Below are 16,919 nucleotides of genomic sequence, written 5' to 3'. Positions count from 1 at the left end.
GGACACGCTGGTGAGGTGAGGCCTGACACTGCCCCGGTGAAGTTATGCAAAGAAAAGGCCAAGCATGGACCCCTCACGTTTCTTGCCCTCAGACCAAGTCTTCCTGCTTCAGTCAGCGAACTATTTTATTATCTCAATTCTGCGACCTTTAAAAAAAAGCCATTTCGTTTCTGAGCGTTCCCAGAGGATTAGAACCAGAAATCAGAGCAAAGAGATGTTGTAGCTCCAGAATAAATGCTCCCAAATGGCCTTAATCTTAGAAGGGGCAGGGTCTAGTGGCCCACAGGAGATTGCCACACAAACTGTAAAGCTCCATACGAACATCAGTAGCCAGTGATTATGATGATGACGGCCCCACTGTGAATAACTGTGTTGGGTCAGGCTCTATGTAGACTGACTGCAGCTTTTTTTTTTTTTTTTTGTATTTATTTTTTTTTAATTTTTTTTTTTAACATTTATTCATCTTTGAGACAGAGAGAGACAGAGCATCAACGGGGGAGGGGCAGAGAGAGAGGAAGACACAGAATCCGAAACAGGCTCCAGGCTCCGAGCCATCAGCCCAGAGCCCGACGCGGGGTCCGAACCCACGGACCGCGAGATCGTGACCTGAGCTGAAGTCGGACGCTCAACCGACTGAGCCACCCAGGCGCCCCGACCGACTGCAGCTTTTACTGACCTGAGTGTTGATAGGGGCTCTCTGGCTCGGAGGGGCTTCCTGGGGAGTGAGGGTAGCCGGCGGTGCACGGGGACTGTGAGAACACGTGCCCGGGCCCGGGCGAGGGAGGGAACGCAGGGCACGGAGGCTGCTGGAAGGAGTCGGGATAGGTGGCATTGTGTGGCATGAGAGGCTCGCTGTGGAGGGAGGCACTGCGGAACTTGGCCAGGAGGCTGAGCTGGGGGTTATATTCACTATGTCTTGGCACGAGCACCGGAGGCAGCACTAGGATGAGAAAGGAACCAGCGGGTTAGACTCGAACGTTGGCTCGTCGGCAGAAAACCCGGTGGACGCTTGCTGTTTGTGTCTGTCCATTTTTGCTGAGACAACTCTGTTTTCTGGGAACTATCCATCCACCATTCTTTGTGCTTACTGTAGAACTGTCAGTTAAGGTCCCATCTTTTCCCAGAAAGTGAGCTTGCAAAACAAGCTGAACACCAAAGTTTAACGCTTAAACACTCTTATTGCAAACTGAGTATTAAACAGAGTATCACAGTAAAAAAAAAAAAAAAAAAAAAAAAAAAAAACAACAAACAAAAAAACAGGTTAGAGGAGAATCGTTCTGATGTCAGCACTCTAAAGAGACTGTCTATTCAGTCCTACCACAGAAATTACCAGAGCTGCCCTATTATGTGGCCATCTGCAGATCTAATTGCTTGTGTCTTCCTTTAATTTTGCCCATAAAGTGGTTATTTTTTTAAGGCAAAATTGGTTTCTAAGTGATCCTCAGAATTTTTTTTCCCTCAGATACCATGTTGAATTATTCAGATGGCCAGCCTAAATTTTAGGCTCAGTGGTACTGCTAAAGTAAAAAAAAAAAAAAAAAAAAAAATTCTACTTGTCTTTACCAGAAAGATTTAAAGGTAACTAAAAATCATTAAGTCAAAGATAAACAGAGTTATAAAAGTAAGAGATAAGCAGCAATAAGATAACTTATAAATAAAGCCCCATGTGTGTTTCTTCTGAATTCCATACTTGAAAAAAAAAAAAAAAGTATTTTTGATCCTGATTCTATACAAACAGTTAGGAATGGATGCAATTCTCAAAGGCAAACATTATCCAGGCTTTCCTAGTTCCTACTGATTTCTGCAGTGTCACAACACCTGGCAGTTGTCAGTAAATGGTGTTGAGTACAGCCTCCGACCAACATAAGTTCCAGAAAGAGAAGCAGAAAAAACAGAGGGAGGAAGTGATCAAAGAAATAACAGAAGAAAATCTCCCAGAGCTAAAGAAGGATCTATGTCATCACATTGAAAAGAGCCGTAGAATACACAACCCAGTTAACGAAAAGAGATCCAGACTTGGTCATACCACCTTGAATTTCAAGCATCGAAGGGCAAATGGAATATTCTAAGGGTTCCTAGAAGATCACCTCAAAGCCACCTATGAAGACATGAGAACTGAACTGACTATTGCTTTCCCATCACCAATGCTGGACACTAGAAAGCAATGGACCAAGGCTCTTCTAAGGGAAAATAATTCTTAACACAAGATCCCACGATGCAAACCAATACAGTAGCCAAAAAATAACATAAATCATAAACTAAAATGTAGATATCAAAGATTTAAAAAGAAGAAAAAAAGAGAGAAGTTAATATAAATTAGCTAAATCCTCATCTTTTGTATTAGTCAATGAAATTATCTAAAGGTGATAAATTCAGAAATAGATTTATAAGCATATCATATAGAGTTACCTCCACAATTTTTAGGAATCAATGTGTAAACATTGTCTAGGTGTATAAGTATATTATCTAGAGTTATCTCCATAATTTTTGGTAATAATGGAAGGAACTAGCAAAAGAACTAACCAATAATGATTAAAAGAAGTTGTTTCTGGAGATGGATGTGGTAGCTCTTGTTTTTAATCACACTATTGATTTGTTACCATATGCAAATATTGATAAAAACTTTCATAAACAAGTAAATATTCTGGGGGCGCCTGGGTAGCTCAGTCGGTTAAGCTTCCTTCCAACTTTGGCTCAGGTCATGATCTCACAGTTTGTGGGTTTGAGCCCCGTGTTGGACTCTGTGCTCACGGCTCAAACCCTGGAGCCTGCTTCAGGTTCTGTGTCTCCCTCTCTCTCTCTGCCCTCCCCTCACTTGTGCTCTCTCTAAAAACTAAATAAACAGGGGTGGTGGGTGGCTCAGTCGGTTAAGTATCCGACTTCAGCTTAGGTCATGATCTCACATTCCGTGAGTTTGAGCCCCGCGTCAGGCTCTGTGCTCAGAGCCTGGAGCCTGCTTCCGATTCTGTGTCTCCCCCTCTCTCTGCCCCTCTGCTGTTCATGCTCTGTCTCTCTCTGTCTCAAAAATAAATAATAACATTAAGAAAAATTTTTTAATAAAAAATAAACATTAAAACAATTATTTTTTATTATTTTTTTTAACGTTTATTCATTTTTGAGACAGAGACAGAGCATGAACAGGGGAGGGGCAGAGAGAGAGGGAGACACAGAATCTGAAACAGGCTCCAGGCTCTGAGCTGTCAGCACAGAGCCTGACGCAGGGCTCGAACTCACGGACCGTGAGATCATGACCTGAGCCGAAGTTGGACGCTTAACCGACCAAGCCACCCAGGCGTCCCAAAACAATTTTTTAAAGGGTAAATGTTTCAGAATAAACAAACAACAATAATAGCAATAAAATAAGATCAATCACAAAGTCTACCACTTATCCACCATAATACATTTATGTCTTTCTTAACAAGCAACACTTTTTCGTTCTACATGTAGAAAATAAACTCTAACAGGTAAATGAAAAGTCTTAAACTAAACCACAACAGTCGAGGGTGCAGAGAAACAAATTATTTCTTCCCCCTTTAAAAGCCAATATGTGCATATACTGTTTTATGACATTATAGGGCACCCAATGGCAACATCATTCAAAAAATGAGCTGGATGATAAGCCATTAAACTTCCTTTTATGTGTTCCATGAATACGCAGGAGAAAGATAGCTTTCTCCATGAGTTGTCTGAAAGTGAGGGCCCGACAGAGTAAATGGTATATGGCTTCTTTTGCGATGACATTTCTTCATCACAATGATAACAAGGTTCAAATAAACACTCACTTTTCTTTTTTGAGTGGACTCACACCCCCTGAATACACAGAATTCAATTTCTTCATAGGCCACAGATCAGAAGCACCAAAAGAAAAAAAAAGGGGGGGGGGGTTCGTCCTCCTTTATTGAGACAAATGCCTTGATAATGTGTTTTCACCACCTGGATGAAAACTTTTGTAAAGAAAGCCGATGGTATCATTCTGGTGTTATTCAGCTTGACTGGCTAGTTTACCTTAGATTTACACTGATCATATTTTTAAACACTTTCACTCAAAACATAGCGGTCTTAGTCCATTTGGACTGTTATAACAGAAATACCACAAACTGGGTAGCTTATAAACAATAAAAATTTATTCCTCACAGTACTAGAGGCTGGGAAGTCCAAGATCACATGGTCAGACTCTGGAGAAAGTTCTCTCCCAAGCTACATATTCTGATCATCTGGGTCCTCATAAGGTGGAAGGGTATAAGGGATTTCTCTGAGGCCTCCTTTAGAAGAGCACTAATCCCATTCATAAGGGTCTTTCTTCGTGACCAAATCATCTCCTAAAGCTCCCATCTCCTGATATCATCACCTTAGGCATTAGATTTTCAACATGTGAATTGGTGGGGAGGGGTACATAAACATTCAACCCATAGTAATAGTTATTCCTAATTACTAAATTCCATTTCTAGATCACAACTGCTGCTTACAAATATGACATAGTGAGATTACAGACAGTGGTTCAATTTTATGCCATCTTTTAAATACCACACTGTCTTATTTTTTTTATTTTTATTTTTTTTAAGAGACAGACAGCAACAGAATGTGAGCAGAGGATGGGCAGAGACAGAGGGAGACACAGGATTTGAAGCAGGCTCCAGGTTCTGAGCTGTCAGCACAGAGCCCCACACAGGGCTTGAACTCATGAACCGTGAGATCATGACCTGAACCAAAGTCCGACGCTTAACCGACTGAGCCACCGAGGCACCCCAAATACCACACTGTCTTAACAACTAAGTCTTAACAACTAAGCATTACAAGGGGGCAACAGTGGCAGGAGTTACTGTGTATATGGGTTGTGTACAAAGCAGAGCTGAGAAAAGCTTTTGTATCTTTTTCAAGAGTCATGTGGTTTTGATACACGGGTACTTTCAGTCAAGAAGAAATTGTACTCCTGAAATGAGCTCCAGTCGCATGGCGTAAAATCACCACATGCTGCAAAAACACTTTTCTCATGGCTTCCACTAAACTCCAGCCATGCAAAGTGAGGTTTGAGTACTAATGACACTCGTACCAACTGCTGGGTACCAGTCGATGAAGGTGCAGTATTGAAACTGAGAGTTAAGGTTTAAAATTTGAACAGCAATTTGACAGAGCAATTTTATATCTGTTGAAATGAAGAGTAAAACAAAAACAAAAACAAAACTGAGCTCACATTTGGTAAGTCTTCTTAAATGTTCATTTGCCTGGCAATTCATTTATATTACAGAAGTATTGATATTTGAAGGGTTGGAAATTTAAAAATTAAAAACTGGCCCTTCACTACAGGTAGTTTGAAAAGCATTTAAATAGATGATTTAAATGGTTGTGTGAGTAAAAAGAAAATCTGAGTGTAGCCCTCAATGTTCCTAAAATGAGGGAGTCAAGAAAATGAGATTTCAAATGAAAAACTTAAGCTTTATGATAATTAGGAACCCAATAAACTTGCTTAACATTAGCATCCTCACTGTTCTCAAAATATTTACTTTCAACATGACCAGAAAGCTAGATGTAAAATCTGCTTTTTCTAATAAAAAACATCAAAGTTAGTTAGGAATAAAAAATCCTGTGTAGCTTAAATATTACCTTAAAATTAATATTATATTTACCCATCTTTCATTTTGGGAAGTCAAACCTAAAATATAATAATATGAAATATACCTGCCATATGTAAAAATATTTACATTTAACATTTCTTTTTTTTTTAATGTTTATTTTTGAAAGACTGAGAGAAACAGAGCATGATCAGGGGAGGGGCAGAGAGAGAGGGAGACACAGAATCCAAAGCAGGCTCCAGGCTCCAAGCTGTCAGCAGAAAGCCCTATACGGGGCTTGAACTCAAGCACCATGAAATTATGACCTGAGCTGAAGTCCGATGCTTAACTGACCAAGCCTACCGAGCCACCCAAGCGCCCCTTGCATTAATATTTCTAAAAGAACCTTACATAAACTAAAACACCAAATAAGGCTTTAAACTTAGGTTTTCTAGTATTCAAAAGGAAAACCAGAGACAATGAGCCAGATAACTTCTTGCAATGTACATTTTACAACTCCATTACTCAGGAAGAAAGAAATGATTTCTTAATGAACATTTTTTTTCATCAGGTATATTTTGAGTGCTTACTGTAACTCATATCTTTGAAACAAACAAGCAAAAAAGAATCAAGTCATTGTCATAAACTTGGACCTGAATGACTTTTTTTTTTTTTTTGGTATACAGAAAGAGCCCAGAGAGAGAGGAAGGAAAGAAGGGAAGAAAGCTAAGACCTATATGATTTAGTGAAAACACGTCAGATTCTCCAGGGCTTTCTCAACAGTCTTCTACAGAGACTCACTCAATCCCAGGATGAAGAAACTGTGAGAAGCATCCACATGCAGGCAGTGACTTCCCTGACTATAGTTATACAACACGATGGCAAGATTTGGGAGCCCGAAAGGTGGCCTAACTCAAACCACTGTAGGCTGGGCACTTCCTAGTACCGCTGTGAGGTTAACACCAGGCCTACTTAGACACAACCACCTCTCTCTCTTTTTTCTTTTTTTTTTTGTTTATGTATTTTTGAAAGAGAGAGACAGACAGAGAGAGTACCAACAGGGGACAAGAGGCAGAGAAAAGGGGACAGAGGATCTGAAGCAGTCTCCAGGCTCCATGTTGACAGCAGAGAGCCCAACATGGGGCTTGAACTCACGAACCGCGAGATCACAACCTGAGCCTAAGTTGGACGCTCAACCGACTGAGCCACCCAGGTGCCCCTAGACACACCCATCTTTTAATGGACGTGGGCCACTTGGCAGAGCTCATGTGCCAGCCCTCTGGTCTCCCGGAATGAGACAGGTGGCCAGTCAAGGAGAGGAAGCTCCTATGAAAACCGCAGCCCTATAGCCAAAGGAACACTCTATCCAAAGAGAAGTGTAGTCAAACTGCTACAACCAGTGTGAAGGACAAGGGTAAACATCAGACTTCATAAAGGGGGTGAAATATATGTACCCCCCCCCACACACATATGGGTACATGAAGAGTTTTAGAACAGTATTGAAGCCATATTTAAGAACAACTGCTAATCTTTCCCAGCCCCTGTTGCTTTCAGTCCTAAAAGGATTTCTAGCAATTCTTCCACTGGCTGTTTTCAGACCCAGATATGAGATACTTCCATGCACCTGAGCTTGGGGAAAGTGGCAGCAAAAACCTCCTTTAGTTTAGTTCGGTTTCATTGAGGGAGAGAGGATAGAAAGGAGGATGTTCCTTTTTTTTTTTAAGTTTATTTATTTTGAGAGAGAGAGAGAGTGAGTGAACAGAGATGAAGCAGAGAAAGAGAAAGATTCCCTAGCAGGCTCCACGCTGCCAATGCACAGCCTGACTTGGGGCTCAATCTCACGAACCGTGAAATCGTGACCTGAGCCAAAATCAAGAGTCAGACACTTAACTGACTGAGACACCAGGGTGCCCCAGGATGTTCATGTTCATAACAAGGCCATATTAATACCTTCAAAGACCTCCAAGAACTGGAAAAACATGATGACAACTGCAAAATACATCAAAACAAAAATTCATTTTTCAAAATCTCACAAAACATCTATGTATACTGGAAGCACCTTCTTTCTAGATTTTTCTGACTACAAAAGTTTGGATTACTTCCTCGGATTTGAACCTCCCCTCTTTTCCTTTGGTGAGGTGGGGTGGGGGGCAGGGCTTGTCTTGCTGATGCCCCATCACTCCTCTTCAAGTGGGACAAGACTCCTTAACTTTAAAGATAAACCATGACATCAGGAAGAAAATCTCACCTGGAGTCTCCACCCGGCGATAGTGGTAGGGGTTAATGCACACCTCTTTCTGCTTGGATCCAAATGGGAACTCACAGCACTCCAGCGGCTTCAACTCGTGGTGAGACTGGAGATCAGGCCAGCGCCACACTCGGCAGTAAATGACGTGGGGCAACCCCTTGCGGTGGGACACCTGCAGCCGCCCATCCAGGGACCTGGGAATTGTAACGCATTTGCTGGGCTGCCCTGGGCAGCTGAGGGCCCTCTCCAGCTCATCCATGGCTCCTTTCTTCTTCTTTAATTTCTTTACTAAAGAGTCTACTGCCTTCTCTGCCCACTTTTCCTCTTCATCTCCTTGCTTCCAGCCTAGCAGTCTCTTCACTGCCGGGCTGGTGAAGGAGAAGAGGGAGCTGATGGGGGTGCTGGAGTGCATAAGAGGTGAACTGCAGGTGTCCAGTGCAAAGAGGACCTGGACAGATAGCCCTTTATTGCCTGCAGGGCCTGAGGGAAGTATGCAGGGAAGTATGCAGGGATGTCATAGGTACAAACTCTGCAGGGATGTCACAGGTACAAACTCTGCAGGGTTGTCACAGGTAGAAACTCTCCAGGGATGTCATAGGTCTTCCTTTTCTTCTGGAAGTAACTGACCGATTCAGGCTGGGAACTGTGTTGACTTTCTGCTAGGTCCTAGAATAGGCTGGCCAAGTCTGAAAAACAAGAAAAAAACACTCTAATCAGCTTAATCAGGATACTTTTCAGAAATAAATTAAAGGTTGGATATAAGGAAGAAAATACACTTCAAATGTTTTGGACTTGAAAACTCTTAGTCATCTTTGGCTCTTCCTTCTCCATTATCCCCTGACCCAAGTCTTGGTGATTCTGCCTTCAAAATGTCTTCTAGAATTTGAAACTTCCTCTCCATTTCCACCACTATCTGAGGCCTAGCCCACCTCACCATGCCTAGACTACTGCAACAGATTCTGAAGTGGCTCCTCTCTTCCAATTCAAATAATACATTAAATCCCAAATATAAGTTTTAATGAGTCATTTTCCTATTTCAGAAATTACAGTGGCTCCTTAGTTTCCCAAGCATAAACTCCTCTGCCTAGATTTGAGAGCCTCTGTAATCTTTCCTCAACGTGCTCACACTTCTCCCTTTCTCAATTACAGTTTATGCAAGTAACCCATCTTCACTGATGAAAGAATATGTACATGGAATAAAAAAATTAGGACACTAATAACCTCACCATTTGTATATGTTCTTCCAAATGACTTTACAGGGACAGTGGTTCCCAAAGCATGACCCAAGGACTCCTGCGAGTCCCAGAGTTCCTTTCAGAGAGCTGCAAGGCTCTCTCTTTTCCAACTACATATCTGTGTGTGCTAGACTTTTCTTCATGTATTTCAACTTTAAAAATATATCACAACAGATTATATGCAGAAACAGGTAAGAGAATTCCAAGTGTCATCTATTAACCAGGCATTAAAGGGATTTGCAGAGATATAAAACAATAACACTCTTTCCAATAATTCTTTTTAAATATAGTTTTTAAAATAAAAATGTTTATGCTAATATATAATGGGTTTATCATTCTCTTTTAATGAATAATTAAGTATTTTTAAGTTTCTCAGTCTTAATTTCAAAATGGTAAATATTTGATAGATATAAGACACATACACAAAGAACCTTTGGAGTTCTCAATAATTCTTAAGAGTAGAAAGAAGTCATAAGACCAAAAAAGTTTGGGAACTGCTTTTTTAGAAGTTACATACAGTCACGGTACATAAATGTGGACAGAAAGAGGTACTGCTGTCACATTTGTTATTCTGCCTGAAAATCAGCTGAATTCTTCTTCGCCCTGGCACCCAGAGGAGACATTCTTTCCCAGTTATTCAACATTCCCATTTAAATTTCCTGAGGTTGAACTATACTTCCTCCTCCGTTAAATAGTTGGCTTAAACAAAACCCTCTCCCTCCTCCAGATTTTAGAAACCAGCTACCTTCTTAAAGTTTAAAGTGTCTGTTGGTAACATTTTGGAACAAGCAAACTCTCAGTATTCAAGAATCAATCTAGCTCAACATCTCCAACAATTGCTTGTTTAGTATGAATTAAATATCATTTTCTCCTCCACTTCCCTAGAGAGAAAGCTGCACCTTTCTGAACACAATGATATAAACTTCTCCCAACGAAGGCGCTACATAAACCCCTGCTATTGTAATTATCAGGGGTCCCATGTGAGGAGGATGCCAGCTTGGTTACTCAAAAATTGGTGAATTTAGTAAATTAAAGCAACACCTGCATCATTTTATTCCGTATATAGACTTTATTTAGCAGTGTATAGAGGTAAATGATGATGGAAAGGAGACTTGAGGGCTTGATAGCTGGGTTTTTTCACTTGGAAGTTTGACTTACACCCGGTTTTATTTAGAAAGGTTGATTTTGTGGCTTAACGGTCATGAAATACAGTTAAGTCACTATGTTCTAGTTCTGTTTACTTAATCAAGACAGGCTGCCTTAAAGCAATGGTTGAAGAAGATTAGGAGCTCTAAAGAGAAGTAACATGATGCAGAATAATCTGAACCCCCAACAGGCTTTGAATTCTGCTTAGTTTTACATGGGATTTCTATTAGTAAATTGTGAAATAAATATTTAAGTTTAGGTCAGTGACTGATAAAAGCTTTCTATAAAATGTTCCACAGAGTTAAACTAAATATACCCTTTAAAAAACGTTTGTTCCAGCAGACAAGTAACAGTTCTCTAAACCAGGGCTCATTGTTGTTTTAAACTATGTGTTCCTATCTACGAATGGCACTTGAAATCAACTTATTAGAACAAAACAGCTTTTGTAAAAACAACAAAATAGACTATAGTGCAATGCAGCTAACGAAGGAAGAGGATTATTTCGCTAAAACTTTCATTCAGAGGTGTATGTTCTGTGTGACAGATGGCCATGAGGGTCACAATGGAATTTGCAATGCACAATGTAATGTCATTTGGTATTGTGGGTTACAGTTAAAAAAGACTGAAAAGCACTACCTTTAAGCCATAGAGTTCCTCAAGCCATGTCTGTTTGAGGTTCACCTTGATAAGTGACTTGCCAGGGCCACTCTCCCACCTCATCCCTTGGGGAAACACCGACTGGTCAGAAACCTAAGGTCCAAGGAACCCTGGCTCTACAGTCTGATCTCACTGCCACATTCTGAATCTATATAATGGTCTCACAGTGGCTCTTTATAGCTCTAAGACCCAGCTCCCATCGCATTACACAGAGGCTCTCGCATTGAGGGAGGCCCCAAAAAGTCAAATTTAGAATCTCAGAGTATTTAGCACTAAATTTGTAATAGGAGCCTCCAGGCAGGGAAGGAAAGAGGATAGAAAATATCAAAAAGTTAAGGTTTAATAAAGCTGGCTGGTGGGTACACAGATGTTCAAAATAATATTCTCTACACTTGTTCTTTGTTTTGATACGTTTTTTAATAGAACAAGTAAATTTAAAAAGTGAATCAGACTTGGACTCTCACTAACATTAAGGCCTCAGTTCCTATTTGTCCCGGGGAACCATTGAAGGTTCATTAAGGCCATTCCATTCTCACTCATATAAAGTCTTTGCCACCAAAGGAACAAAGGGCCCCTTGTTTATCTCCAGCTGGTCATCACTCTGACATCAATAGTGCACCCCCCCTCCCCCCATGCAAGCTTGTTTAGTAGTGTCAACCTGGCTCAGAACAGCTTTCCACTGTCAGATAATTTAAATGCCCTTAGACTATCTGCTCAAACTGAGCACGACCTCCTCAAGTAGCACTGCCCAGGCCCATCATCATCATTAAAACAGAGCACTCCCAGGGAGGTTATTAAAAAACTGTTCCACAAATAGGAGGGGGGTTGTTAATACTGCTGTAGTTAGTTACTCTATTCCTATAAAGTACAAAGAAGGATAAAGCCATCTTTATAGTCTATAAAGATGAATGTATGTGAAGTATTTATAAACAAAAACCTGACCAGACAATTTCCACAAAATCTAACAAGAGCTATGGAAGAGAGATGCCAGGCGGTACAGGGGGAGGAGTCTCTGGCCCAACTTTGGGGGTTCTGGAAGGATTTTGGAGATGATTACTGAGCTGCCCTTAGAAGGATGTAGGTCACAGTTAAAAAACAAACTAACTTGGCAGATTAGGATAATTTCCTAGTAATTCTTTTTGTGGTTAAATTCTCACTTTCCTAAGACAACTGTCTATGCCTTGTCACAAACCAACCATGTGAGCTTTGACAAGTCATGTGGTCTCTCTGGCCCCCCTCATTTCCTTGTCTGCAGATCAAGGGGGGCTCACCCTCAAAGTAGGCTCTGCCTGGGCAATAGTTCTACGACTCCACGGCTGTCGGCTGTAACCTGCCACATGGGACTGTGTGACTCCTTCAGCTGCTGCCGACACGACATTACTACCCTAGTCTACTCCTGGGGTAGCACAGCCTGAGAACGAAGCCTTCACTCATGAAGCTGTATTGCATAGAACAGAGCAAAACAACAATTTTTTCCACTGTTGTCAAATTGACCCTCTTTATAGCAAATGTCATGTACCAACACAGCATGATTTCCACTCTTCTCTCCATACTTTTGTTTCTTTCTAGCATTGTCTTTATTACCACCAAGGAACCAGAGTGAAAACATATGCTTGCGGGGCGCCTGGGTGGCTTAGTCGGTTAAGCGGCCGACTTCGGCTGAGGTCATGATCTTGCGGTCCGTGAGTTCGAGCCCCATGTCAGGCTCTGTGCTGACAGCTCAGAGCCTGGAGCCCATTTCAGATTCTGTGTCTCCCTCTCTCTGACCCTCCCCTGTTCATGCTCTGTCTCTCCCTCTCTCAAAAATAAATAAAACGTTAAAAAAAATTAAAAAAAAAAGAAAACATATGCTTGGTATTACTGTGTTTGACATTACATGCAGTGCCTTCAGTCAAAGCCCTCATCACCCCAGACCTCCACAAATGTTATCTGCTGGCCATTACAGCTTGCCTTCTGTAGGCAGAAGGACAAAAGCACAGCTCATCCCTCCTCTGGCTCACTCGTGGTCCACTTCACATACAGCACAAAACAGTATTTCCTTTTTTTTTTTTTTAATGTTTATTTATTTTTGAGAGAGAGACAGAGTATGAGTGGGGGAGGGGCAGAGAGAGAGGGAGACACAGAATCCAAAGCAGGTTCCAGGCTCCGAGCTGTCAGCACAGAGCCCGACGTGGGGCTTGAACTCACGGACCGCAAGATCATAACCTGAGCCAAAGTCAGACACTCAACCGACTGAGCCACCCAGGTGCCCCACAAAACAGTACTTTCTTTTTTGGGCATGTGAGTTTTACAATAAACCTCAACTGAGTAAGCAAAAAAAACCCCTCATTTTCAAGTTTTTAAAATAAACAGGACCACTTAAAAGAAGAGCAGAGCTGACCACAAGCATATACACTATGATTTAACTACCTAATTCCACCCTAAATTCCAATTTGTCAGGCTGTACAAAAGTTTGGGAGATAGGAACATTTCATTTTTAAGTTGTTGGTTTAAATCAAACTCCTGTTAGCAGTTACTCAAGATTATTTTTCCTTACTGTCCTCCTTGGAAGATTCAACTGGTGATTTTAATCCTGACGAGAACAAAATTTAAAAAATACCATTTATGATGAATATGTTGGCTATCTGCCCTGGAGCATGCCAAAGCATTGCACACACAGAACTTCTGAGCAACCCTTCAGGGGCACTGCTTCCTTGTCAGTGTGTCCAAGAAAAGTCTACATCACCAACCACGCTGTATGCCAGCCAGCGTAGGGGATCAGATGGCATTTGCCCATTCTGCAAGGGCCCACTCCAGAAACACTCACCACGTTGAGACATAATTGTTTCATTATTTTTGTTTTTTAATTTTTCAATCTTATCAATTTTGACCCTCTAATCCATAGTATCCCTACAGTATCCCTATTTTTATAGCACTTTTGTATACCAGTAATTAATATGGCAATAACAAGTGTTTTAAAGTTAAAAACAGATCCAAAAAAATGTCTACCTAGAAAATAGTTGGCTATTATTACCCCTATTGACACATATATATCATGTCTTATTACTGCGTACACTTGGAGAGAAACCAAGCTTAAAACACACACACACACACACACACACACACACACACACACGCAATGTGTATTTCACTTAAACTAGTCTGTCATCCCTATGTGTTTCAAATAAGTGGTAATTACAAGTTTGCATTGTAAGGGATAAATAACTACCCCATACATGTACCAGTTTAGTGTCACTGGATAAACATGTCAGTTGTGTAAACATGGAAATGGTATCATAATTTCATACTCTGGGGAAGACGCTTTTCTAGCTGTATTCAGAGCTTCCCTACAAATCTGTGAAAGGGCAGTTCCTGTTCATAGTTGGCCAGTGAGCATCTTGTTGCAGGGGAGAGTGTCTTCTGACCACAGTGACACAGGAAGATGACAGAAATGCATCTTTATAACAGAGGCTCTACTCAAGAGGGCCATGGTGGGATTTCAGGTCATCTATTAGACATCTGAACTGTCTGCTCATTTTGGGTGACTGCATATATGGATTCTTCTAGGAAGACAGTCCATAGGTATTTTTCTTCAAATTATTAAAAGAATCTCTGACTTCTGAACAGTTACAAAAAAAGAAAAAAGCAATGAATTAGAAGAAACTGGAAAAGAAGGGGAAAGAAGTAAGAGAAGGGGGAGAAGCTGAAGAGATAAAGAGAATTACTGATTATTGTAACTGACTAAAACAAAGGAGAGTCTTAAGAAAGACTAGGGTCAGAAGATTCTGGAAAGATGGTGGAGTATGAAGCACCAGAAATCTGTCTCTCCATCTAGACAATGATTGCACTGGCAGGATCTGTATAATGTAACTAGGCTGGAACTCTAGAGTCAGTTGAATGCTTAGATGGTAAATGTGGCTAGTTTTGGTCAATTTCAGTTCTTTGCCCATTAGCAGCCACTTATCCCCTACCCCTTGGCAGGCAGCTGTGCACGTGTCCCTGCAGCACCTTGCAATCACTTCGCCAGGATCCAGGATCCAGGGAAGACAAAAAGGACCCTGTCCTCCAAACATCAGGGATCTGTGCTCTGAGCCGCAATTGTTGTTTTTGATCACTGAGGTGTCAGTGGGAGGGTAGCCACTGTAGTTGCACTCTCCCCAGTGTTTCAGGTCTTTCCTCCTCTGGCTAAAGTGACTTCAAGGGTGTTTAAATAGGGCCAGCACCCTTCCCCCATCCCTTTTATTTTTCTCTTTTTATTCTTGTGGGAGTTAGACATTAAAGACTAAGACATTCAAAAGCAACTGCATACGTGGGGAAAATTAGAAAGTGACTATGCATATCTAGGGAAAGGAGCAGGCTCAGAGAAGACTTGAGAAGACCTTGAGTTTACACCTCAGGCTGATCCTTGGCACAGAAACAGCCTACAACATTAAAACAAAACACAACAAAACAAAAACAGCCCAAAAGCAATAACAAAATCCAGCATTCTCCTGGCAAAGGGAGAGAATCTGATTTCCAGATTTGTCACATTATCAGATTGAGATGTTTGGGTTTCAACAATAAATCAGAGGCATACAGAGAAATGGACAAGTATGACCCATTCACTTTAAAACAGAAATGAAAAATTCATCAGAGGGTTGCAAAGTGGGCCACTGATATTCAAAGCGCTCAAAGGTAAAAACTATTAACCAAGAATCCTATATCAGGAAAACCTGTCCTTCAAGGGCGAGGGAGGAATTAAGACATTTCCAATATACAAAAAGCTAAGGGAGTTCATTACCACGAGATGTGTCCTGGAAGTAAATGAAATGATCAAAGGATTCTTGCAGTGTGAAACGAAGGACACTAGACACTAACTTGAAGTTGTATGAAGACATAAAGATCTAAATAAAGGTAAACACATGGGCAATCATAAAAGCTAGAATTTCTATAATAAAGGTTTGCAATCCACTTTTTGTTTTCTACAGGATTTAAGAGATTAACGTATTTTTAAAAAAAATTATTAGTCTAAAAGCTAGTACTATTGTAACTCTGGTTTGCAACTCTTTATGTTGTTTTCTATATAACTTAAGAGGCTGATGCATTTAGGAGATCCTGAGTGGCTCAGTCAGTAGAGCATGTGCGTCTTGATCTCGGGGTTATGAGTTTGAGCCCTATGTTGGGTGTGGAGATTACTTAAAAAACAAAATAAAATCTTTAAAAAAAGAGAGACTGATGAATTTAAAATAATTATTATAGTTTATGTTTTGAGGCATACAATGTATAAAGATGCAATTCTGTGACATCAACAACTGAAAGGGATGGGGCTGGAGCAGTGAAAAAGCAGTTTTATACGTTATTAAAGTTAGCCTGGCATAAATTCAAATTGGAGTGTTATAACTTCAAGATGTTTAAAATAATTCCAATGATAACCAAAAATAAAACAGCTAAGGAATATACACAAAAGGAAATGAAACAGGAATTTAAATGTTTCACTTGACATAAAAATAAACTTAACACAAAAGGAGTAGTGCAGGAAATGAGGGACCAAACAAAGCTATCAGGCATATACAAAACAAATAGCAAAATGGCAGAAGTCTCTCATTATCATTACTTTAACTGTAAATGGATTAAACTCTCCAACCAAAAGATAGAGATTGGCAGAAGAACAGAGAATAAACACGATCCAACTATATTTTGTCTAAAAAAAGACTCAAATCACTTTGGATCCAAAGACACAAATAGACTGAAAATGAAAAGATTATAAAAGATATTTCATGGAAACAGCAACCAAAAGAGAATGGGAATAACTGTATTAATATCAGACTAAATAGACTTTAACCAAAAAAGTTTACAAGAGATAAACAAGAACTTTATATAATTAATAAAAGCTCAATACAGGGGTACCTGGGTGGTTTAGTCAATTAAGTGTGTGACTCTTGGTTTTGGCTCAGGTCATGATCTCATGGTTTGTAAATTAAAGCTCTATGTCAGGCTGACGGCACAAAGCCTGCTTGGGATTCTCTCTCTCTCCCTCTGCCCCTCTCCTGCTCACTCCTCTCTCTTTCAAAATAAATAAATAAACCTAAATTTTTTTTAAAAAATGCTCAATATGGCAAGAACATA

The 16,919-nt window shown here is 40.5% G+C and overlaps 1 protein-coding gene across 6 annotated transcripts in view; it reads right to left on the bottom strand.

Annotated features, from left to right (window-relative positions):
- The window catches only part of SMAD9 (SMAD family member 9), a 76,633-nt gene that overhangs the window by 18,986 nt on the left and 40,728 nt on the right, over positions 1–16,919 (bottom strand). For all 6 annotated transcript variants that reach the window (XR_002079491.2, XM_053900161.1, XM_053900170.1 and 3 more), the window contains 2 exons: positions 7,798–8,483; positions 677–940 (listed from right to left, as the gene is read on the bottom strand). Coding sequence is in view for 5 of the 6 variants with exons in the window: in XM_053900161.1 (XP_053756136.1) it covers positions 677–940; positions 7,798–8,209 (676 nt within the window). In the remaining variant the exon portion in view is untranslated. The remainder of the gene's footprint in view (positions 1–676; positions 941–7,797; positions 8,484–16,919) is intronic.

Source organism: Panthera pardus, unplaced genomic scaffold (assembly GCF_024362965.1).
Source record: "Panthera pardus isolate Hobbes unplaced genomic scaffold, ASM2436296v1 HiC_scaffold_1, whole genome shotgun sequence".
NCBI classification, from domain to species: Eukaryota; Metazoa; Chordata; class Mammalia; order Carnivora; family Felidae; genus Panthera; species Panthera pardus.
Note: the sequence above shows the minus strand (reverse complement) of the source record. Positions and strands in the feature narration are given on the sequence as shown.